The following is a 25,625-nucleotide window of genomic DNA, read 5'->3' on the forward strand; positions in this document are numbered from 1 at the left end:
AAATAATGTTAACATATCTGCCGACATTCGGACTGCCAACCAATCCGCAAAGAGCCGCTGACTGGTAATACGGTTGTGCTGTTCAGGCTCGCGCAGGTCATGAGGAGAAATAGAAACAAATGAGCGCAGATCACACAAAGAAACTTTATGAACATAGAGCGGTTAAAAATTTAATGTGGAGTTTTTATATTTATAACATATGATATGATACATACAGTTAAGCAACATCACGTGACCGCGAGTGCTGAATACCATCACGACTGAAAATATGACACTGATTTCACATGACAGTTCAATAAACAAGTAATTAATATCAAGTCACTTACATTCTAGACACAATATTGACCGTTTTTGTTCTATTTGAGCAGCGAAAATAGTTCCAAACAAACATCCCAAGAACCACAGCGCAGCTCACCTGAACACGTAACTGCATTCATGAATGATTCAGCGATTTGAATGAATCAATTGAGTCAAAGATTCAATGACCCATTAAACAACTGCCTCATTCCTTAACGATTCAGCCGTTCAGCCGAATCATTTGAATAAATGACTCAATAACTCACTCATTAAGACGGACACCTGTATGGAGCTAGAAATGTGTCTTTATTACATGTGAGAAAATAAATGATCTGAGAGAAAAAAAAAAGTTTGAGAGAAAAAGTTATCACACTGATAGCAAAAAAGCATTTCATGAGAGAAAAAAGAATATTTGAGAGGAAAAAGTTTTCATACCAATAGCAAAAAATAATATTTGAGACTAAAAAAAGTTTTGAGAGAAAGTATTTTCTCATAGAACATAAAAAAATATAAATTTGAAATTTTTTAAATTATTTCTGAGAAAAAAAATCTCTCTTAAAATACTTGGAAAAAAAATCTCAAATATATATTTTTTGCTATCAGTGTGAAAACATTTTCTCTAAAAATAAAAAGTGTTTCTCTCAAAACGCTTTTCTTTGCTCTCGATGCAATTTTTTGCTCTCGTGTCAGGATTTTGCTTTAGCTGTGAAAATTGTGTCATGGGCGGGGCCACGTTCTTTTTTTCCTATTGGAACGTTCCTATTGGCCAGTCGGGTGAGCATCGTCTTGTCTTAGGAGTCGAACTGAATCATTACACCATTGTTCGCGTTCGGTTCACCTAGATAGATGCTGTCTCTGCCTTAGAGTTTAGATTCTCTGCCCGAGCCCAGGCCCGACCTCGGGCCGATATTTCCCGTCACCATCCTCGGGCCAGGCCGGGCTTTTGATCTAGAGACGTGCACTCCCAACGCAAGAGAGTGTGGCGCGGGACTAGGTTTGATGGCCGAGTGCGAGCGCGGGCGCGGGCTGTAATGCACTCACTCTGTGTGTGTGGGTTCCGGGAGAATAAAACGATTTGTGGGACTCCCGCAAACTAGAAATATCTATGAATAAAACATAAAAACTAATACATTTTTATTCATCTGTTGCAGAAAAACAACAAGAACAACTAAAACAAAATACAAATGATTTACAGGCCAGAGTTTTGTTTTATAACATGTTTGCAGCGTTGAGCGATGTAGCCAATCACAGACATATGTGTTGATTTCTTGAACGCAATGGCCAATCAGAAGCATTTAAGATAGTCTCCCCTCACTGCTCAAAACGGACTTTTTGTTCAGAGCTGAATTCTGTATGCTGGCAAATCCTCTAATTATAACAAACAAAGTGTATATATTATGAAAGATTCATTGTGCAGTCAGCGTCATTGATAATAACAGAGATGTGTGAGATCGCGATGAACTGATGTCAGCTTTAGGGATTTTTCAGGGAGCGCACTTTGCGCGCATTCAGTCATGCCAAACCATGCACTCAGTAGCTGCTTGATTTTATGTTATAACAGTGGTTTGTGTGTTAATGCTTTAATAACACATAATTTATCAGGAGCATTTATGCTGATGTGTATGATGGCGACACGTAGGCTAACTTGAAAGTATTTGGAGGTGCAGAACAGAGGAGGAGGAGAAAGTAACATAGAAAGTAGTTGAGAACGTCAGTTATAACGACCCACGTATTAAAATGGTCGGGACTCGGGTTTAAATCGGGCTCGGGCTCATAATTATTGTTAATGCGTCGGGCTGGGCTCGGACACAACGTGCACGGGCTCGGGTAGGATCGGGCTTGATTTTTTGGGCCTGATCTAAGCTCTAAGTCGAGCACGGACACTCCAATGTTTGGGTAAGATGATGACACACACAACTGGATGTTAGCTGGCTGAGCAAGTTCAGCATCACTGAAGATTAAACATTAAAAATAGCACTCATATTCATGAATGAATGTGTATTATATTATTAGCTTGCTAATCGCTAGTAAAGCTAATTATTAATTAGCCATCATGCTAGGTAAACTTGCCTGAGTGCTATTGTTTAATGTGTAATCTTCAGTGATGCTGAACTTGCTCAGCCAGCTACCCATCGAGTTGTGTGTGTGTCATCATCTGCAGAGACGGCATCTATCTAGGTGAACCGAACGCGAACAATGGTGTAATGATTCAGTTCGACTCCTAAGACAAGACGATGCTCACCCGACTGGCCAATAGGAACGTTCCAATAGGAAAAAAAAGAACGTGGCCCCGCCCATGACACAATTTTCACAGCTAAAGCAAAATCCTGACACGAGAGCAAAAAATTGCATCGAGAGCAAAGAAAAGCGTTTTGAGAGAAACACTTTTTATTTTTAGAGAAAATGTTTTCACACTGATAGCAAAAAATATATATTCGAGATTTTTTTCAAAGTATTTTGAGAGAGATTTTTTTTCTCAGAAATAATTTTAAAAATTTCAAATTTATATTTTTTTATGTTCTATGAGAAAATACTTTCTCTCAAAACTTTTTTAGTCTCAAATATTATTTTTTGCTATTGGTATGAAAACTTTTTCTCTCAAATATTCTTTTTTCTCTCATGAAATGCTTTTTTGCTATCAGTGTGATAACTTTTTCTCTCAAACTTTTTTTTTCTTCTCTCAGATCATTTATTTTCTCGCATATAATAAAGACACATTTCTAGCTCCATACACCTGCAGCCCCCTACTGGTGGTTTAGTTTCATGTTTAAAAGTAGGCTATAATTCTTTCCAATATGTCATATTTGTATCTTCAAAAAACATTTAAAACAATCTCATAACATTATTTAATGCAGTTGTAATTTTTCAGGGTAAATTAATTAATTTGATTGGTAACAGCATAGTGTCTTATTATTTCAATTGAATTTATTGATCAAATCTGAGAATTTAAAATGAAAGATGAAGCATAAATTTAAACCGATTTCTGTATTTTTACTTGGACAAGGGAATGACCGATTTACTTGTTCGAAGGACAAGCACATGTAAAGCCTTAATGTTGAGCCCTGAGTTATATTTTATATACTGTAGGCCTAGTATTATGTTTATGTGGCAAGCCAGTTTTACACATCAGCCCAGTCTATATTCTGTAAAGTTAGTGATACGCCGGGTCCGAGTTTTTTTGCACATTAATTTGACAATAAATGTGGCACACCCAATTTCTCTTATGCACACCCAGAGACGCTTTTCTGGCTACGCTAGTGTTAGATAGCTTAATTTGGTTTCCGCCAGTAGAGGCACTCGAGCAACCGAAGCAATGACACACATCCGAGTCTAGGAGAAGAAGAGAAGTGAGCGAGGGACGGGAACATAAACATGAGAAGTGGAACACAGCCGCTCTAAATCTGCTGATTTCAGACTGTAAGTACATTTATTTGATCATTTATTAGTAGTGGTGGGCAGATCGAGACTTCGTGATTCACTGAAGCAGTTGAAGCAAAAGTGCCGTATTGTGTCCAGGCTTCGACATAATCCGACACCCGTCTCCACGGTGACCCCTAGTGGTCAGAACAGTGTAAATGCAACAAACCCGGGCCAAACATGCTTAAAAACACATTTTTTATTGAAAGTGCAAATGCAATTTTTATCTAATCATTTAATAAGATTATCATTTGGCTATATGTTATTTTATCAATTGTCAGGGTTTGTTTTGTTAATTCTATGAATGGCTCAGTTAATTATGCTATTAACTAGGCTACCAAAATTCCTTTTAAGTACTAATTTAAACGTCTTCATATGTATAAAACTGAGCAGAGGTCAGGTAAAACCACAGACATTTGTTCATTTGATTCTCAGTGACTCCTCGTGATTGATGGGTTGACAGATATCATCGTTCCCAGCGGTGAACCACTGAAATTTTCCGGACAGAAATTTTCGAAGAAAACAGAAGCCTATGGCCCAGTCGTTACGATCGCCATTCATCGTCTAAATGGACTGTGAACAGCTTGTTTTCTCTCAGTCATTGATTTATCCGCCAAAAGTAAGAGTAGCAGATGTTGTCCGTTTTGTTGAGTGTTTTCAGGGAGCTGTGAAAAAATCCAAATTGGACAAATAATTGATGTTTGCTTACATTAAAAAAAGTTCCATTCATTTAAATGTCATGCCACTTTGACGACAGAGCTCACACTTACTATATCTAAGCAAAATAAAAAATACATTGAAATTATGTCTGTGTGAAATCTCGTGGCTTTTGTTGAAATGTCATGCAATTAAGTGTTGTCTAGATTGCAGCAATCGTCCACTAGACTAGATTATGGCTGTACATCTCTACAGTGAATTTGACCTAACGGTGCTATTAAGTCTAATAATGAAAGTCTAATTATTTATTTAATTAAGGCAATTATATAAAAAATGGTTAGACTAAAAACGTTAATGAAGTGAGTGAAAAAAAAATGTTGCAAAATCACATTTTACTGTCTAGGGCCCAATATATTAAATGGTGTAACAGTATATTTGAAAATATAGCCTACAGAATAATATATTGTGTTAATATATTACAATATATAATGCATAAGGAATCGCCGCTTTTCATATAGGTTATTTCAAAATAAGTATATATATATTACTAATAAATCATTAATCAAAATAAATAAATAAATAAAATAAAAATAAACTTTTTTTTCTCGAAATCTTCACTTGTCTGGTTTATGCTACTCTGAGCAATGTTTGAACTTTGTATTCTGAGCACTTCTTGCATTGTTTTTGCCTCTCCACGATGACTCGCTGGTTTAATCCTCAAATGTAAGTTGCTTTGGATAAAAGCGTCTGCTAAATGACAAAATGTAAATCATAATGTATGTAATTTTATATTCAGTAATACACTTCATAACATATAGATGTATATGTTATCAGATATGGTACTGCATGTGTAATAAATTGCAGATATATTTACCCATGCAGCATAAACACACAGAGAAATATATAATGTAATATAGTTCTTAGTTGATTATTTACATAATAGCTAAATGTTTCATATTTTCAAAGTACTAGTAATCAAAAACCCCAGCACACATGCATGTACTAAAGTATTTAGCCAAGAGACTATCACTGCGCTGAGGAGTGCAGCCATTACTTTCAAAATATAGTAATTATAGTCTGAATGGTTTAAGGCCAATTGTCAACCTTACATATACATTCACGTTTAAATGGGAACATTTATGTGCAATATGTGTACACAATAAAGGATAAAATTTTGTGATTATTAAATTGTTTTTGTCTTCATTTATCAATATTTTATATGTATTAATATATAGCCATACATGGTCAATCTATATATTGCGGTATATGAAGCACTAGTTTCCTATATATGGAAATGTATTATGTAATACATCACATTCTTTTTTGCAGTATATATCCCATGTTACGTAAGGGACTATAGAGACCCTAAACACTGGTTAAATAAAATGAAACACAAGGGTTAAATAAAAACTTGAAATATATGAAATTCTTTCTATCACTTTCTTTAGATCACATTTGAAACCAACAATCCACTGCAGTGTATACATGTTTTTGTGCTGGTTGCATTTACCAGACAGCACATTTAGTACATTAGGAACCAAAAATGTTCCAGCTGCCCTTGCTTGCACAAGCCAACCCAGGTAAAAAGAAAAAAAAAGTTACAGAAAACAGTTTTAATTTGCTAACAGTTAATAATAATAAATAAAAGTGCATGACATGCAAATCAGATAACAATCAAGTGCAATATGTTTTGTCAGGGCATCACTCCTCCGGCATCAACACTCCTCCTTCGTGATTTAACTTCTCCCTAGTTGTTCCATTAAAACCTGCAAAACACGGCCTGTGGTGTAAGATATCTACGACCATACTCTCGTACATGGACTTCATCCTCCGTAAAGTGCCCCTCTTCTCTTCATATAGCCCAAATCCAACGCTTTTTCAACATTTCGCCACAAACAAAGCTTTGAAATTATAAATATAGTTGTTTCTTTTTTGAGTTGAAACATAAAAAGGTACGCAACAGGAGTGACCGCTTTTAGTCTCCGCATTTGTTCTCCGACTGCTACTGCCAGCGCTTTCACCCGAATTTTTTTCCCCCCTACTTCCGGTCTCGGCCGCCATTTTTGTGAAATAGGCGTTATGACGTAATGAAGCCTTATTTACGGAAACCACGTTACTTTGTGCAGTTTGATACACACTCCAAACCATTAATTCGGAACAAAAGATTTGTAAAGGTTTCAAAACTTCATGAAGCAATGTTTTGAAATTGCCATCACTATTTATTAGAAGTCTAAATCCAAAGAACTAAACGAGTCAGTTCATTTAGTGAATGACTCAGAAATTAATCAAAATTAACCGACTGTTGTTGTTCATTACGCTCGCATTAAAATTTGATAAGATTATGAGTTGTTTTCATTTTATTTAATGAACAAATGAAACCTGGTAAACCATTTTTAATGCCTGTAAATCATATGTCAGAGCAAGATAAAATCAGTTAGAGGAGTTGAATTATTTCTAAACAGTTGTTTGATCAAAACACTTAAAGCTGGATAATTGCGAGTGATTGTAAGTGTGATGATCATCTGCTAAATGAGCAACAACGACCACAATTCACTCCTTCAGTCAGTGAAGCTCCCACAGCCGTTCATGAGAGTTTAAATGCTGGGAATATTCCCATCTTCCCACAGGAGAAGAAGAAGCAAGCAGGAGGAATTACTCCAGGAGAAACTACGGACATACTATTGTAAAGATGGAGATTAAGGAAGAACCCTGCAGAATAAAAGATGAAGATACAGAGGAACAAACAGGTTGGTGTTTTCCTTCATTCTCTTTAATGACTGATGAGGAACATTAAGATGAAAACTGATATATCCTCCTGAGACCCAGGCATAGACTTTATATTCTGTAGAGGACATTATATTTTAGCGGATTTCTCTGAGATCATTCATGTCACAGTCCTGTAAAGACAACATTCAGGGCTTGTTCACTCAAAAAAAGTTTCTGATCTTTGAAGGATATAACAAAACATCTAAAATGAAATATTAGTAGACTGTATTAAACTGGATTTGTGCTAAATTAAGATTGAACTTTGTTTCTCCTTTGTCGTTTTTATTTTTGGGAATTTAATGTTGATTTTAGAATCGATGGAAGTGAATGAAGACAAACAGCATCATTTCACAAATGAAGATAGAGAACTGATATATAAAAATGAAGATAAACAGCATCTGTTTCAAGAATCTCATAATTTCAAAAATGAAGATGGAAATGCAGTCGTTTCTCAGACTGAAGAGAATTTCACACAAAAACAAGCTGGAAAATCTGGAGTCAAAGAATTTTTCACCTGCTCTGAGTGTGGGATGTTTTACGTGCACAAATCAGACCTTAATAAACACATGAGAATTCACACGGGAGAACATCTGTTCACATGCTCTCAGTGTGGAAAGAGATTCACTCGGAAAAGGTCTTTCAACAATCATCTGCGCCGTCACTCTGGAGTGAGATCATTCAGCTGTGATCAGTGTGAGAAAACATTTGTTGTGGAATCAAACTTAAAAACACACCTTAAAATTCATGCTGGTGTGAAGCCTCACGTTTGCTCTTCTTGTGGAAAGGGTTTTGCACTACTGAAGTATTTAAAGCAGCATGAGCGTATTCATACTGGTGTGAGACCTTATATGTGCTTTGACTGTGGGCAGAGCTTTATTACAAACACACAGTTAAAAAGACACCAGAGGATTCATACTGGAGAGAAACCGTACAAGTGCTCACACTGTGGGAAGAGTTTCTCTCTGTCAGGAATCATGAAAGATCATGAGAAAATTCATACTGGAGAGAAACCGCACCAGTGCGCTTCATGTGGGAAGAGATTCACCCAATTATCTCATCTACAGACTCATGAGAAAAATCATTGCCCAAAGTTGCCCATTGCCATACCTCATCCTGAGGTAACTAGAGTAAGTCAGCTCCAGTTTGGATCCAGTCTCTTATGAAGACTTCAGATGAAGCAAACTCTAAATCAACATGCACCAATGCTACAATTTTCTATATATCCGAATCATTTGTTTACAACACGTTCACATTACCTCAACAATTTCATTGTTTCTGCTTTAAATTAATACATTGTTAGCTTACTGTGTGAAATGTATATGTACATTTCTGAAATACATAACTTGGAAAGACACTTCTGATAACAAATCACTCTAAATTGTAATGTAGACTAATGTTTTTTTTCTGTAAAGCTGCTTTTGAAACGATATGTATTGTGAAAAGCGCTATACAAATAAATGTGAATTGAATTGAGCAAAGTTCACATTCACATCCATGATAAATATTCCAATTACAAATGATTTGACAATCAGATTGTTTTAATTGAGTGATTTCATCTAAGGGTCAAATTAGTGGTGAATCTGTTTGAAGTTTGGCCCTTATCTTTTCTCAACCGCTGTAACATGGTTTATAATGATATGATTCAACTTTACTGAACTTCAAACACGTATTTTGCATTAAAGTAAATCAGACATCGATTAAATGTGTGTATGACAATGAAAAAAATTGAATAGTTTGCAAATCAGAGATATGAAGATTTCCCTAAACTCAAATCAGATCTTTTCAGGCATACTGTCTGCACTGTTAATTGCAAGTAATCAAATAAGATTTGTGTGTCCAGACATGTCAGGAATACATTAACAGTGTTTATTCATTTAGACCGGCTTCCAGAGAATATGTATTTGTTTTGTAATTAATTTTCTTATACTCAAGTACATTAACCAGTCATATTTTTCTAGAAAAAGAATTGTCAGTTTGAACTTTATTCTGCTGTTCTCATGATAACTGTATGAGAAATGTAAAGAAAACTGTGTCTAAGGTCATGAAGGTCAATAACGCATTGCATGTATCCACTAACTAAACAACATCCTTTTTATAACTTTTATTAGAGCACTGCAGTGATGAAGTATCTTTTTACAGGAACGTCATCTCTCATGTCGTAAATGCCAGTTTAACAGTTAAACAATGTTAAACCCTTTGATTTAATGCAAATTATGGCATATTTAAATGAATTTAAAGGAATTAAAATCACATTAACTTTGTTCCTTTTTATTTCTCACGTCTCAATGGACAGTTCTACAAATAGCAGACCTGCCAACCTGCATTTTGACATCAAAGTTGTCACTCTAAACTATGCAAAAACCCTGGGGACGCCTCTGTGCACGCGCAGCACTCAAATCAAGCAACAGCAAAAGACATCGTCCTCATCCTGGCTCACTTCCAACTCGCACGGATCTCACGCGAAACGTTCTCACGGATTCGATCGCGGTACTCCCGCGGCCGGGTAGTTCGTGCACTGGCTCCAGACACTTCTATCCCAGCACATGTGTGTCCATATCGCGAGACACGTTCCTATTCAAGCTCTGACATCCCACTTATGCCGCCAGTGTAAAGCCCAATTTATACTTCTGCGTCAAACTCACGCTGTAACTACGTTGTAGGGTGTGTAGCACGCGTACTCATGTACCCTGACATGCACCTCTCCAAAAATTTAACAACGCCTCAGTTCTACGTAAACCGCAAGTGCTGTGATTGGACTGCTAGAACCGCTCCCTCTGCATCTCTACTTCAACGCAGACAATGACGCAGAAGTATAACTGAAAACCAACGTGTAGCCTACAGTGTAGAGGCTCCGGCGTAGAAGTATAAATCAGCCTTAAAGCTAGGTTTACATAGGTGCGCACAGCAAAAATGATGCAATTGTGGTATGGACGGTCGTGCGCACTGGATGTGCAAGGGTCCATTTCGCTTGGCGGTGTGCACGGCTTTTTCTCTAACAGCGCACGTGGCTCCACATCCGAATATCCGTGACTTCAAGCCGAATCTGGCTGAGCATGTAGCTACATCTCACTACACAGGTACCCAGTTTTTGCGGCTAAATTAGTTGCTTACATTTACAAAATGAGCCTACAATAACAGACATAAGCCCTTTAAATAAAAAGAAAGTAAACATTTTATAAAATGTTCACAAAACTAAATGAAAATGTTTACAAAATATGTAAGATATCATTCATTTAGTTGTATAGGCTACGTTCTCATGTCCATTTATTTTGTTCTAATGTCACAAGTAATAATCTCAAGGTTTACTGCTATACACATTCTTCTGTAGAGGGGTTTTGGTGAAGTGTACTAAAATAAACATTCACGTGTGTACCTTACTTCTTCTCAGTGTGTACCTTACTTCTTCTCAGTGTGTACCTTACTTCTTCTCAAAGCTGCGTTTTAGTGTCATTACCTTTCCTGTAGCTCAAACAGTAGAATATGACACAAGCCAATGTCATGGGTTTGAATCCCAGGGAATGCATGAACTGATATCATGTGAACCTTTAATGCAATGCAAGTCTCTTTGGATAAAAGCACCTGTTGAATAAATAACTGCAAATATAAAGTATGATTTATTACTACACACTCTGTAAATGTTGCACGATGTTTAATCCCTTGATTGTGAGTACATTTATTCATTAAGTCAAGCAAATTCTGTTCCTTTTTATTTCTCAGTCTCAACATTTCTTAAAATGCAATTAAGTCTTTTCTATGTTCTCAATGCATCATTTCTATTTGTGCTCAAGCAAAATGAATGAAAGTAATTGAAATCTCTGCATAAATCTCAGTATTTTACAGCAACACCAGTTTCATATTACTGACCCTGCAAAAATTAACATAAACTTCATTACTGATTTTAGAATAATTAATGAAACTAATTCTGAACATGTACATTTGCTCAGTTAGGCAACGTCAGGCAATGCTTTTCCCTATGAGCCTGTAGATGAGATAATTGGCTGAAACTCTTCCCACATGAAGAGCACTGGTGCGGTTTCTCTCCAGTATGAACTCTCTCATGATCTTTCATGTGTCCTGACTGAGAGAAACTCTTCCCACAGTGTGAGCACTTGTACGGTTTCTCTCCAGTATGAACTCTCTGGTGTCTTTTTAAGATGCTGGATGTAATAAAGGTCTTCCCACAGTCAAAGCACATATAAGGTTTCACACCAGTATGGATACTCTCATGCACTTTCAAAGAATCTAGTCGTGGAAAACTCTTTCCACAAAAAGAACAGAAGTGAGGCTTCACAGCAGCATGAACTTCAAGGTGTCTTCTTAAGTTTTGTTCAAAAACAAATGTTTTATCACACTGATCACAGCTGAATGATCTCACTCCAGAGTGACGGCGCAGATGATTGTTGAAAGAGCTTTTGTGTGTGAAACTCTTTCCACACTGAGAGCATGTGAACGGTTTTTCTCCAGTGTGAATTCTCATGTGTCTGTTAAGACATGATTTATTTGTGAAACTCTTTCCACACTGAGAGCAGGTTAAAGATCCATTGACTCCAGTTTTTCCAGCACTTTTCTGCATGAAATTCTTTTCAGTCTGTGAAATGACAGCGTTTCCATCTTCATTTGTGAAATGAGGTCTTTGAAACTCATGTTTCAAAACATTCACATCCATATGATCTAAAAAAAAAAAATGCCCATAATTTAAATAAAGGACAAGTTAGAAACAAGAAATAAGTTAGAAACTGAAATATGATACCACAATTTTAGGAGTCAGTACCGATACCAGTAAATAAATTAAATTAGTTAATTATTATCAAAGACAAAGTCACCATTTTGGTGTTCGCATCAAATTAAAATGACAAATGTCATTTTATATACATAAAAACATGTTAAATGCAAGAAAGTTATAATTAACCCCTTTATATTTTGAATAAAATTAATTTAAATTATAAATGGGTTAATTATAAAAACTAAAACTAAACACATTCCCTTTTACAAACAGTGAAGTTGAAACTTCAGCTCAGCCGCAGCACAATCTCTCTTACCGAGTGAAAACGCCCGTTATAATCAGAAAATCTGTCTATCAAACAATGAATCTCTTAATTTCATAGTGTTTACACTTTCTTGGTTATAATGAAATGATATTGCATGCAGAGCTCACGCTGCACAAACCAAATATAGACCTTATTCACTGCAGCGCCATCTTTGATTTATAACGGGAATGAAAGTGAGGCTGTGAGGGATAGACATTCATTTATTCAGATTTTTACAGCAGATGCCTTTGAAATGAGATGCCTCACAGCCTCACTTTCATATCCGTCGCTGCACTGCTGTGAATAAGGTCTATTGAGTGGATTCTTAATTTCTGACTAACTTAAGACGCTTTTTATTGGCCATTGCGTTCACATGTTCAGCAAACATTTCTGTGATTGGCTGCAACACCCAACGCTGCAAAACAAGTGTAAATATTTAACACTCTTCAAAGACACTCACACAAATACACACGGGTGTTACGTTTTTAAAAATTAAAATTTCAGTTTTCATCTTAATGTTCCTCATCAGTCATTAAAGAGAATGAAGGAAAACACCAACCTATTTGTTCCTCTGTATCTTCATCTTTTATTCTGCAGGGTTCTTCCTTAATCTCCATCTTTACAATAGTATGTCCGTAGTTTCTCCTGGAGTAATTCCTCCTGCTTGCTTCTTCTTCTCCTGTGGGAAGATGGGAATATTCCCAGCATTTAAACTCATGAACGGCTGTGGGAGCTTCACTGACTGAAGGAGTGAATTGTGGTCGTTGTTGCTCATTTAGCAGATGATCATCACACTTACAATCACTCGCAATTATCCAGGTGCAAATGTTTGTCAAATGGTCAATTCAATGACAAGTAGCAGTTTTTACTAACTTTAACTTCTAATCCATTCAGCTGACTTTTGTGTTGCTCTAACATGAGATAAAGGAAGATGCCTCCCTTAAGAACAATGCAGATTACTTATAAATTATAACATATTTAGATATAAGTTTAGCAAGTGCAGGACGATGATAAATCAGCCAATGTGTTATATGAAATAAATAAAAACATTTGCTCATTTAGTTGTTCTAGCACAAAATTTAAAATATTAAAGTGTCCCTATTGCTATTTTTAAGGCTCCTAATTTTGTTTTGGAGTCTCTTACAACAGGTTTACATGCATCAAAGGTCAACAAATTTCTCCAACTAGTTTCATTTTCTCATTATATACACTGCACATCACCACATTTTTCAATGATTCACAAACGACTCGTCCAATGATTCAGTCTCTCTAAATCCCTCCTTTCCGTGAGACTGCTCTGTTCTGATCAATCCCCCCTGTTCTGCAAAACGGCCCAGTCTGTTGTGATTGGTCTACCGTTTACAGCGCTCGTCGGAAGCTAAACGCACATTACCATAAATGAACTTCAGCTCCGGAGGCTTCCTAAAGCTCATGGATTTTACACACTGTAAAGACAGTAATAATGGCGTTGATTTTACCATAGTTATTGTCCAGCTAATGTAAGTTTTGATTGATTCACTTTCGTTGCAAAGATCATTAGTTATTAACTTAGGGGCCACTAACACAACAGCATTCTAACAGAAAATCCTTAACGCACTCAGGCCCGCTCATTTGCACAAAACAGTGCCTGGGGGCTCGAGAATGCAAACCTTGAAATAGGTTCCAACATGCGTATTACGCGTTTGGTATGTGCGTTTGAATATATATGTGAGCAGGCGTGTAGTCTTTCTTTATAAATTGACCTCAACAAATTACTTGTCTGGCCTTAAGATTTTATTATACAGATTTGTTTTAATCGCTTCCGCGTAGCCATGTGAACTGGAATTATTTTGACAACGTTTTATCTGTACAGAGGTAAAGGGAAGCGAAGGAGACCTTCACAGGGGAGAGACTAGTTGTCAGTTCAGGACTGCGTTGTCGTCGTGTCCAGGCGCAGGCCCTTCATCAGATCTGGTGTGTGTGTGTGTGTGTGTGTGTGTGTGTCCAGGCGTAGGTCCTTCATCAGATCCGGATACGGCCTGGATCCGGCGGACTGCGGTAAAACTCGGGATAAACAGAGAGATTAATATTAGCGTAGACGCCATTCTTCTTATGATGTAACAAGTACATCAGGATTTATGGAAAGTATTTCCAGTTCCGGCTGACCTAAACTAGGCAGCCTAATATTGAATTATAGAAGTTGATAATGTGTTATGTGTATGCTAGGTCAAAGAGATGTGTTTTTAGTCTAGATTTGAACTGGCAGACTGTGTCTGCTTCCTGGACAATGTTAGGAAGTTTGTTCCAAAGTTTTGGTGCTAAATAGGAAAAGGATCTAACGCCAGCAGTCGATTTAGATATTCTAGGTATTATCAACTGGCCAGAATTTTGAGATCGCAATAGACGATCTACCTCCAGTGTGTGGAAGGACTATATTGCGTTAAGAGCTCACTCAAGTACTTGGGAGCTGTCATGGCCTAATGGTAACATTAGGCCATGACACCAGTTGGACTGGTGACCCAAAGGTTGCTGGTTCGATTCCAGTACCGGCAGGAATATGACTGAGGTGTCCTTGAGCAAGGCACCTAACCCCCAATTGCTCCCCGGGCGCCACTCAAGGCTGCCCGCTACTCCGGGTGTGTGTATCCACGTTTGCAGTGTGTGTGTGTTCACTACTCACTACTATGCTCCTACTTGGATGGGTTAAATGCAGAGGTCAAATTCCAAGTATGGGTTACCATACTTGGCCGTCACTTTCACTAAACCAGTACTTTGCTTTAGCCAAAGTTGATTTAACCTTGGTTTAATTGTTTTTTTTAATTGGTAACCTTGCTAAAACAAGGACGACTTGACCAGGACGTTTCTCAGTAATACACTACTCAGTTTGAGGTACTTTATGAGATTGGAACAGTAATTCCTCACCATCAGCCTTAACAAGAATAGTGCATTCAGAAGGTATTTACTGCGCTTTACTTTTTCCATATTTTGTTTTGTTGCAACCTTATTCCAAAATGGATTAAATCTATTATTATCCTTAAAATTCTACAAACAATACCTCAAAATGAATGAGGTATTGTTTGTATTAAAAGAAGTTTGTTTGAAATCTTCGGAAAAAACTGAAGAAAAAAAAAATGACATGTACATAAGTATTCACAGTCTTTGCTCAGTACTTTGTTGGCCCACCTTTGGCACCAATTACAGCCTCAAGTCTGTTTGAGTACGATACTAAAAGCTTGGTGCACCTTAATTTGGCAGTTTCTTCCATTCTTTGCAGAACCTCTCAAGCTCCATCAGGTTTGGATTGGTAAAGTTGGTTCACAGCCATTTTCAGATCTCTCAAGAGACGTTCAAACGGGTTCAAGTCTGGGCTCTGACTGGGCCACTCAAGAACATTCAGTTGTCCCATAGCCACTCCTTTGTTATCTTGGCTGTGTGCTTAGGGTCGTTGTCCTGTTGGAAGATGAACCGTTGCCCCAGTCTGAGGTCCAGAGCGCTCTGGATCAGGTTTTCATCACGGATGTCTCTGTGCATTGCTGCATTTATATTACCCTCGCATTTAACCACTGATTCTTCACAGCCTCATCCTTTGGAAGTGAGAATAAACCGAATTCTCTTTTACACCGGAGAGCACAGCGTCTCGACAACATGATATCCATACTAACAAGCTACAGCCAGATGTCCTGTCCACGCAGAACGTAGGCGAGCATTATGCAAATGTAGTAAGTTGTGACGTGTGAACTTCACTAAAATAGATTCGAACTCCAAACGACTCGTTTGGACGGTTCAGTCGACTCTTTCCTTTGTAGTAAAATGACTTATTTATGATGCACTTTCAGCTTCAAAACTTTGCAGACTCTTTACATTCACACACAGCAACATTACACACTGCATGAAAGGTAATGTTCAAAAATCCATAATAGGGGTACTTTATTGAAACAAATTCTAAACATGAAAATTTGCTCATTTAGGCAGCGTTAGGCAATGCTTTTTCTTATGATACTTTATATTAGATAATTGGGTGAAACTCTTCCCAGATAGTGAGCACTTGTACGGTTTCTCTCCAGTATGAATTCTCTGGTGTGTTAAGTGGCTGGATGTAATAAAACTCTTCCCACAGTCAAAGCACATATAAGGTCTCACACCAGTATGAATACTCTCATGCCCTTTTAAAGTCTGCTTTAGAGAAAAACTTTCCACAAAAAGAACAAACATGAGGCTTCACAGCAGTATGAACTTGAACGTGTTTTTTTTAACTTGATGCCACAACAAATGTTTTATCACACTGTTCACAGTTGAATTATCTCACTCCAGAGTGAGCGTGCAGATGATCTTCAAGAATACTTTTTAACTCGAAACTCTTTCCACACTGAGCATGTGAACGGTTTTTCTCCAGTGTGAATTCTCATGTGTTTCTTAAGGTTTGATTTATTTGTGAAACTCTTTCCACACTGAGAGCAGGTTAAAGATCCACTGACTCCAGTTTTTCCAGCACTTTTCTGCATGAAATTATTTTCAGTCTTTGAAATGACTGCGTTTCCATCTTCATTTGTGAAATGAGGTCTTCGAAACTCATGTTTCAAAACATTTACATCCATAGGATCTAGAATAAATTCCCATAATTTATGAACTACCAGGAACTGTGAAGAGTGACACATGTAAATATATTTAACTGCTATAATTTATTTATATATCTCATTCAGTAAACAAAATTCCACTAAAACTTATACAATAGGAATAGGCAACATCATTTTTTTTTGTTTTGGGAAACTGCACATCGTATTCTGGCTACACAGATAAAACAACCTAAGAACCATTTATGAATTATATTAATGTATTAGATTATATTTTACGCATTAGAAAATTAAGACTACACAATCTTATCAGCAGGATGAATAAATTAAATTAACTGGAATAAACTATACAGAAAGGGAGCAGAGAATGTGATCAATCGACCTTTGCATGCTCTTTATACGCATAAATGACCTTTTACGTGCATCCAATAAGCAAATTGGGTCTTGTGCGAGTTTAGGCACTCACAAAACTCCCGTTAAAATCACGGAAACTGACAACACTGCGGCATGAATCTCTTAGATCGAATCTGCACTGTTGTTGTTTATGATGGGAGAATTCGCGAGTATCAAGTCAGAACTCAGTCAGAGAAAGCGGGCACGGAACAAAACTCTTCGGTTCAGCGGTGACTAATCTGAACGCCTCTGATTGGTCGTCACACCCATAAACTCAACGGAAAATTGTGCGATTGGTTACAATGGTCAACGCTGCAAAACTAAATCTGATGGAAATGGTGCAGTCGGATGGATCGAATGAACATTAAGTATTGTAGTTAGTTTAACTAATTGTATCACTTAAACATATTCTATTATATAAATATTTTGAAACAAATTATCATGACTTTTCCAAAACTTCCAAACCCCCACGACGGAAGGTTGGTTCAAGTCACTTTGGTCGGAGTAAGATGGCGGTGTACTTTCTCTTAATTATTTACACAAAAATACAGTAAGTTTCTTAAACTCTCGTTCTATAGTATAATGAAGACCAAAGAAATTTGTTGACTAGATGCTGCATTAGTGGAGAACAGCAGTATGTTTGCCGTCGAGGCTCAGAGGACGCTAACATTAGTACCTCAAGTGGTTAAAGTGACAAAAACACACGCAAGTCCAACCCATGTTTAAAGTCACGATTGTTACCATCTATTGTATTTACATTAGTTTATATCCATTAGTTCGCTTTTATACATTCGTTATGCAGGGAAGTTACATATTTAAAGCTAGCGATGTGAGAAAGCAAACTACATTGTCATGCAGCTGACATAAACATAAAAACAAATCAGAAACGCATTTGATTTCAGTTCTTTTATTGTCACTGTAACACATATTTTGTAATTTTGATAAGATAATCATCAAGTGTTCTAAAATAGACGCAAATAAAGTGTGAGTATAAATGCAATATATACATATGTGTTTAATTTCAATACTATGGTGTTTGTGCAGATATTTAAAGATGGCCATCTATTGGTCGACCTCTAGTTCTTACTTTAAGTAATGATAAAAATGGAGAAAGATTTGTTTGTACAAACTTTAATGTTACATCAGTCATTAACGTTAGTGCTCGACTAATGTATGCGCTGTTATTGATACAGTGCCCATATGTGCACGGCAATAAATTCAAAATATATATCGGTTTATTGATAAACATACACTTGTAAATGCTGATGGTTAGGAATTACAGTTCCAACCTCATAACGTAATAAGTACCTCAAACTTAGTGTATCACTGAGAAACGCCCAGCTCAAGTCGTCCTTGCGATTGAGGCTTGGGTTGAACAACTAGTTCTTCAAATGTTTCATCATCAGACTCGCGCTCGGATTGATATTGTAAAATCAACGCTATTATTACTGTCTTTACAGTGTGTACAATCACTGAGCTTTAGGAATCCTTCGTAGCTGAAGTTCAGTTATGGTAATGTGCGTTTCTTTTCCGATCCATGCTGTAAGAGGTAGACCAATCACAACAGACTGGGCCGTCTGACCAATCAGAGCAGAGTCGATTGCGGAAAGGAGGGATTTAGAAAGACTTGATCATCGGACGAGTTGTTTGAGAAGAATTAAAAAATGTGGTGATGATTTGTGCTGCACGATTAATCATATCGCAATCAAAAATGTCACGCCTATGCGATTATATGACGCAAAATGCTGCGAAATTGTATGAAATAAACAAATTAGGCAATTAACGCAGCATCTGTTATTTTTTGTCATCCTTGGCTTGTGATACATGATCTCGCTCTTATTCGTGCGAATGCTTTTAAACCATTCATGCACGACAAGTCAAAAGAGAGCGCGCTGCCTGTGAATGTCCTGACTGTGACTCATAGAAAGACGCGCACCAGTATCATACGCATGCACAGACCATGCGCCAGAATACAGTTCTCTTGCGCGCTTGAACTAAAATTAACACACACAATTATGCCAAAATGTTGTTTTGTCGAGTATCTTCATAACATAAGAGCAGTCTTATGATGAACGTAAAGAGTTGTGAGAGAATGAGGCGCGTGTGAGATCCCGTCTCTGTCAGCAGCGGCTGCTCTTAAAGGGCCAGCAGCCAATAAAGCTTTCCGTCAGTAAAGTTTCAAAGAACAAAGGGAACAGAGAAAATTACTCACAGCTCTTGACTAAAGAACTTTTGTAGCTTTAATAAGGATTAGTCTATATATAATTGATAATTTACGCAGCGCAGACTGTTCATTTTTATCCAGACATCAATGGCTTATTGATCATTATAGGTGTTATCAATCATTTAGTTGTTGTTGCAAGATTGAGTTGAGAAATACACATTTCATAATTATCACTAATCTGTGTGTGCATTTTCATTTAGAACCAAGCAAGTTGACTCATAAAACACTTTGTTTATTCTATCGCAATATTGAGCTCAATAATCGCAATATGACATTTTCCCCAAATCGTGCAGCCCCAGTGATTATGTGCCATCCATATTATGAGAAAATAAAAGTGTTTTTTGACCTTTGATGCATGTAAACCTGTTGTAAGAAACTCCAAAACACACTTAGGTTCCTTTAAAATAGCATAATCGGGGCACTTTAACAGAAAGAAGGAAAACACCAACCTATTTGTTCCTCTGTATCTTCATCTTTTATTCTGCAGGGTTCTTCCTTAATCTCCATCTTTACAATAGTATGTCCGTAGTTTCTCCTGGAGTAATTCCTCCTGCTTGCTTCTTCTTCTCCTGTGGGAAGATGGGAATATTCCACAGCAATAAGCAGATGATCATCACACTTACAACCACTAAATTATATTCTTTCTCTGAATAAATTTCAGCTTTAAGTGTTTTAATCAAACAACTGTTTAGAAACAATTCGACTTCTCTAGTTTATTTTTACGTTGCTCTTTCATCTAAAACTCTGTTTACCATGATACATTTGTTCATTAAATAAAATGAAAACACAAATCATAATCTTTACAAATTGCAATGTAAAAAAACAGTCAGTAACGAGATTAAGTTTCACGAGAGTAATAAACACCAGTCGATTCATCTCGATTAACTTCTGGGCAATTCACTACATGAACTGACTCGTTTAGTCGTTTGGATTTATATTTCACCTTATAAATGATAAAATGAATGTACTCACAGTCTGAAAACAGCAGATTTAGAGCAGAATGAACGGCTGTGTTCCACTTCCATGTTTATGTTCCCTTCCCTCGCTCACTTCTCTTCTTCTCCTAGACTCGGATGTGTGTCATTGCTTCTGTTACTCGAGCGCCTCTACTGGCGGAAACCACATTAAACTATCTAACATTCATATGATATTTATCCGTTATCTTGGCTGATATTATACAAACACTATTTATAACACCACATGTTTTTGATTTGGGATAATATAAGTAAAAATAAAACATTAAAATATTATTTTAGAAATATAATTTATTTGTTACACAGTTGATATCATAATAGAGCATTTTTGGAAAGGCCTATATTTAAACTTAAAATAGCCACGAAGGAGTAAGGAAATGTTTTCGATGCTGATAATTTGAAAACAAGCTGAAGTTTAGATGTTTCCCTATTATTGATGTGCCTGGAGTTAAGGAATACGGGAACTTTCAAATTTACTCGTTGTTTACTTGAGCTGTAGGCCTACATTAAAAAAATGTAGGGAAATAAATGTTCTTGTAATGCAATGAATTTAATGCAAATACTTTGAAAAGAGCTTTTATTTGCTAATCAAAATGAGTGTCATCATCAGTGGACTCACAATGACGAAATGGTGTCTGATGTGACAACTAAGTTTAAACTAGAGAAATTACAGTTTCATGTTTGGCATGTAAATGCAACACAAGAGAAAATAAGTCTGTGTTCATGTGTTCTGTTATTATAATGATATACTGTATGAGAGCAAGTGACCTGTTAATGTTTGTGTGTGCTCAAACTGCTTACATGTATGTGACCTGCTTTCCATATATAAAAATAGAAATATGCCAAATAAAAATGTCCCCGTTCTGGTCCAAGAGAATACAGAGTGATGTGTGTATTTTTACTTTTGTATAGTTTATTAAATTTACCAGTTATCCTTAAAGAACATGACTGCGCCAACACTGTGGGGTTGAACCAAATGGGGCCTTTAAAATTAAGAAAAGAGAAGTTTATTAAGAATGAGTATATAGATAATTTTACAGGCACACAAACTTTAGAAAAATACTATTTATGGCACTCAGACATGAATGTTCAATTGTGTTGATTGAAAAAAAAAAACAGACATATTTCTAGTTTCATAATTATTTGTTCTTCAGCAAATGTGCTGTCATTGAAAATGTGTACCAGTTTACTCATAGAGCCACACTGAGATCACTATGTCTCTGGAAATTAATCATATTGAGCCTTAAAAATGAAGAAACCGAAAGAAAAGTTAATCTATAATGATATTAAGATGTTTCTATTATGAGTTACATGCCATTTTGACCCAAATGTGTTTACAGTTGTGCTCAAAATTGATGGCACCCCTGGTAAAAATGCCTGTAAAAAAATTTTGTTTATTGTTCATCCTTTTGATATTTCATTCCAAAAAATCGCAAACATCTTACCTTTCATTGAAGTAAAATATTTGAAAGTGGGGGGTAAATCACATTATGAAATTAATGCTTTTCTCCAAAACACGCTGGCCATAATTATTGGCTCCCTGCTATTAAATACTTTTTACAATCTCCTTTTGCCAAGATAACAGCTCTGAGATTTCTTCTATAATGCCTGTTGAGTTTGGAGAACAACTGACAAGAGATCAGAGATCATTCCTCCATACAGAATCTCTCCAGATCCTGCAGATTCCCAGATCCATGTTGGTGCTTCTCCTCTTCAGTTCAGCCCACTCATCTTATATAGGGTTCAGGTCAGGGAACTGGGACGGTTGTGACAGAAGCTTCATTTTGTGCTCCGTAACACATTTTTTTGTTGATTTATCTGTTGGTATTTGCTAGAATCCATAATACCATGTATCTGAAAAAGATGTCCAGGACCTCCAGCAAAAAAATAGGCCTTCAACATATAAGATCCAGCAGTATATTTAACCGTAGACATGGGGTACTTTTTATCCTTGTTTGCACCAAACACAGCTGGTGGGTTTGCTGCCAAAAAAAACTTTTTTTGTTTCATCTGACCACAGAATCCAGGCCCTTTTGTTCCAGTCGTGTCTGATAACTGAATATGCTGGAGTTTGTTTTTGGACAAGCGAGGAGGATTTTTCTTGAAACCCTCCCAAAAAACAATTGGTGATGTAGGGCTTGTTTGATATATTTTTTTAGGCTTTCTAACCACCAAGACTCAATTAATCTCTGCAATTCTGTGATCCTTGGAGAGTCTTTGGCCACTCAAACTCTCCTCCTTACTGTGCATTAAGATAATATAGACACACGTCCTCATCCAGGCAGATTCGTAACATCTTCAGTTGATTTGAACTTCTTAATTATTGCCCTGATGGTCAAAATGGGGATTTTCAATTCTTTACCTATTTTCTTACAGCCACTTTCTATTTTGTGATGCTCAACAATCTTTTGATGCACATCAGAAATATAGTCTTTGGTTTTACTCATTGTGATGGATGATTAAGGGAATTGGGCTTTTGTGTTTCCTCATATTTAAACTCCTGTGAAACAAGAAGTCAGCGCTGGACAAGTTCATGTTCCTAGTCACTCTGGTGTGATCAAAAAAAGGTAAATATTAATTGGAATATACTTTAGAGATATTTTACTTGTAAAAAATACTAGGGGTGCTAATAATTGTGGCCAACGTGTTTTGGAGAAAAACATTTATTTCATAATGCAATTTTCCAGTTGAGACGCTTGCGATGCTTGTTATGATACGGAATATCTGCGAAAGTGTTTCTAGTATCTCATTTCACACATATTTTGTTTCTGTGTTTGTTCTATATTAAAATGTCGATACAATGTTTTGTTCCGTTATTATGCTTCTTGTTGTCATCGGTTGACGTTGAACAAGCAGAATATAAAGGTTAGTCGGTGTGATATTAGTCCCGCCCCTCCTCCACTGTGATTGGACGGTTGGGTAAAAAGTGATAGTGATGAGCGCTGCGTTTTACCCAAAGTTGAACATTCTTCAACTCTCGGCGACCTGTAATAAAACGCTGGGCGCTCAGCGCTTCAGCCTGAAAAAAAGCGTCTCGTTACGTTCATGGCGTTTAAAAAACGCGACGCTCCCATTGAAAACAATTGGAAAAATACACCAGCTGCGTGAAACGCTTTGGTGGACACACAGCCTTATAGATCTTTTATACACTTAACTGTAGACACTGAAATGACATATGCTGTGTGGTAAAGTACAAATATTTTGAGTGTCCGTTATTTTCCTTTCCAGGGGCCTATACCATGAAGCCGGTTTAGGTGGCTAGCCAGGTATGTTTTAGCTTAGTTTGCGCCAACCCTGGGTTTTAGGCACCATGAAAGTGGTTTGGCTTTTAGCAGTGCATATCCCCTTAGTAACTAACGTTCCACGGCTAACCTGGTCCGGGGCAGGTTATGTTCCAGGTAAGAGGTTGCAAACCGAACTTGGACCAATCAGCTGTAAGCACAGTGACGCATGTCTGATGCAATAAAGTCACTCCCCTTGTTCCTACTCCAAATTAAAGGTCACTACATAGCAAATGATTTTTAAAGACAAAATCGTCTGGCTTTTAGTAATGCTTATTTAGAATAATAATTTGTATGATTTAGATATTATGTAATTATTAATCGATCACACGTACAATTTTAGTTTATCAATAATTGTTATGCACTGTTTAAATTAATAAATATATAAAGGTAATATAAATATGCTTTAGAATCAACAGATTAAGCTATAAAATGACTACATGTGAGCTTAAATGTTCAACTCTCTCTATACCTTTAACAACTGTATAAACTAACTTCACAACTTTTACTTGTACTGATATAGCAAGACTTTTTCTTTTAGTAGTCCTCTTTCATAGACAGCTATTTTCTTCTTGCCGTGTAAATTTGTTTAAATTCTTAATATTTTTCAATCTCGCAATATCCTGCAGAAGAGAGAAGCGAATGGTGCTGCTATTCTTGAGAGCAATTAATCTCAGTTTCACTCTTTCTCAGCGTGCGATTGACTGTTCGCTACTGATGTCACAACTAAACTCCTAAAATCAAGATCAAAGCCTGAGTTGACAGAGAAAGTTGATGATCAGCATCATGGTACCAACAAAGCCTGGTCGGATTAGTTTGGTTTTGTCAACTCGAAACTAATCCTGCAACCCTGAGTTTGTTCAACTACCATCATGGTACAGGCCCAAGAAGTTGGCAAACATAGATTTAGAGCCGATTCTTCATCCATGAAACCTTGAAATGACTGAGAACGATAACAAATGCAGCCATCTAGAGTCAAATCTGTGGAATTGTAAATGTTCACTTTATATAGAGACACTGATTTTTCCTGATAATGAGACACAGAATCTGCTTCAAAAGAAGAGGGAGAATGAAAGTAATACAATAATTCAGCTCTACTTGTGCTTGTTGAAAATGAACACTTAGAGATCTTCAGCTTGATGCTTTTTCTCATGAGTCTTTAGATTAGATAATTGGGTAAAACTCTTTCCACATGAAGAGCACTCATAAGGTTTTTCTCCTGTATGAACTCTCTCATGATCTGCACAGGATGATAAATAAGCAAAACACTTTCCACAGTGTGAACACTCATAAGGTTTTTCTCCAGAATGAACTCGCTCATGTGTTTTCAGGTTTCCTGACAGGGCGAAACTCTTTCCACAGTGTGAACACTTGTACGGTTTCTCTCCAGTATGAATCCTCTGGTGTTTTTTTAAGTCACTCGATGTAATAAAGGTCTTCCCACAGTCAGAGCACACATGAGGTCTCACACCAGTATGAATACTCTCATGCTCTTTTAAGCTTTGCAGCAGTGAAAAACTCTTTCCACAAAAAGAACAAAAGTGAGGCTTCACAGCAGCATGAGTTTTAATGTGTGTTCTTAAGCCTGATCCAAAAACAAATGTTTTATCACACTGATCACAACTGAATGATCTCAATCCAGAGTGAGTGTGCAGATGATCTTTCAGAACTCTTTTTGTTGTGAAACTCTTTCCACACTGAGTGCATGTAAACGGTTTTTCTCCAGTGTGAATTATCATGTGCTGATTTAGGTTTCCTTTACGTATGAAACTCTTTCCACACTCAGAGCAGATGAAGGATCCTTTGACTCCAGTTTTTCCAGCTCGTTTCTGTGTGAAATTCTTTTCAGTCTGTGAAATGATGTTTCCATCTTCGTTTGTGAAATGCTGTTCGTCTTCATTCACTTCCATCGGGTCTAAAATCAACATTAAATTCGAATTGCTCAATTGAAAATGGACAAATTATAAAACAAAATCAGGAAGGCCCAAATGAGCAAAATCCAGTTTACTACTGAGTATACAAGTATCTAGTTTTAGAAG

At 36.8% G+C, this 25,625-nt stretch overlaps 3 protein-coding genes and 1 pseudogene across 11 annotated transcripts in view; 2 read left to right on the plus strand and 2 right to left on the minus strand.

Moving 5' to 3' along the window:
- Positions 1–20,451, minus strand: part of LOC143741160 (uncharacterized) — an 89,285-nt gene extending 68,834 nt beyond the window's left edge. For 2 of the 4 annotated variants that reach the window (XM_077233566.1, XM_077233563.1), the window contains exon 1: positions 12,724–13,829. In XM_077233566.1, the coding sequence (XP_077089681.1) occupies positions 12,724–12,781 (58 nt within the window). In that variant the 5' untranslated portion in view covers positions 12,782–13,829. Of the gene's footprint in view, positions 1–10,728; positions 11,809–12,723; positions 13,830–19,780; positions 19,901–20,303 lie in introns of those variants that run through there. The other 2 variants (XM_077233564.1, XM_077233568.1) reach the window with 2 other exon arrangements.
- Positions 1–25,625, plus strand: part of LOC143741201 (uncharacterized) — a 267,182-nt pseudogene that overhangs the window by 30,762 nt on the left and 210,795 nt on the right. The window lies entirely within an intron of this gene.
- Positions 3,562–25,625, plus strand: part of LOC143741181 (uncharacterized) — a 169,932-nt gene continuing 147,868 nt past the window's right edge. The window contains exons 1-3 of one of the 2 annotated variants that reach the window (XM_077233621.1): positions 3,562–3,714; positions 6,999–7,118; positions 7,450–10,512. In XM_077233621.1, the coding sequence (XP_077089736.1) occupies positions 7,061–7,118; positions 7,450–8,300 (909 nt within the window). In that variant the 5' untranslated portion in view covers positions 3,562–3,714; positions 6,999–7,060 and the 3' untranslated portion in view covers positions 8,301–10,512. Of the gene's footprint in view, positions 3,715–6,948; positions 7,119–7,449; positions 10,513–25,625 lie in introns of those variants that run through there. The other variant, XM_077233622.1, reaches the window with a different exon arrangement.
- LOC143741186 (uncharacterized) overlaps positions 20,868–25,625 on the minus strand; it is a 34,502-nt gene continuing 29,744 nt past the window's right edge. For 2 of the 4 annotated variants that reach the window (XM_077233629.1, XM_077233628.1), the window contains exon 3: positions 20,868–25,501. In XM_077233629.1, the coding sequence (XP_077089744.1) occupies positions 24,708–25,501 (794 nt within the window). In that variant the 3' untranslated portion in view covers positions 20,868–24,707. The remainder of the gene's footprint in view (positions 25,502–25,625) is intronic. The other 2 variants (XR_013204954.1, XR_013204955.1) reach the window with 2 other exon arrangements.

Source organism: Siphateles boraxobius, unplaced genomic scaffold, assembly GCF_051911475.1.
Source record: "Siphateles boraxobius isolate OS27281-9 unplaced genomic scaffold, OSU_SipBor_1 18, whole genome shotgun sequence".
NCBI lineage: Eukaryota > Metazoa > Chordata > Actinopteri > Cypriniformes > Leuciscidae > Siphateles > Siphateles boraxobius.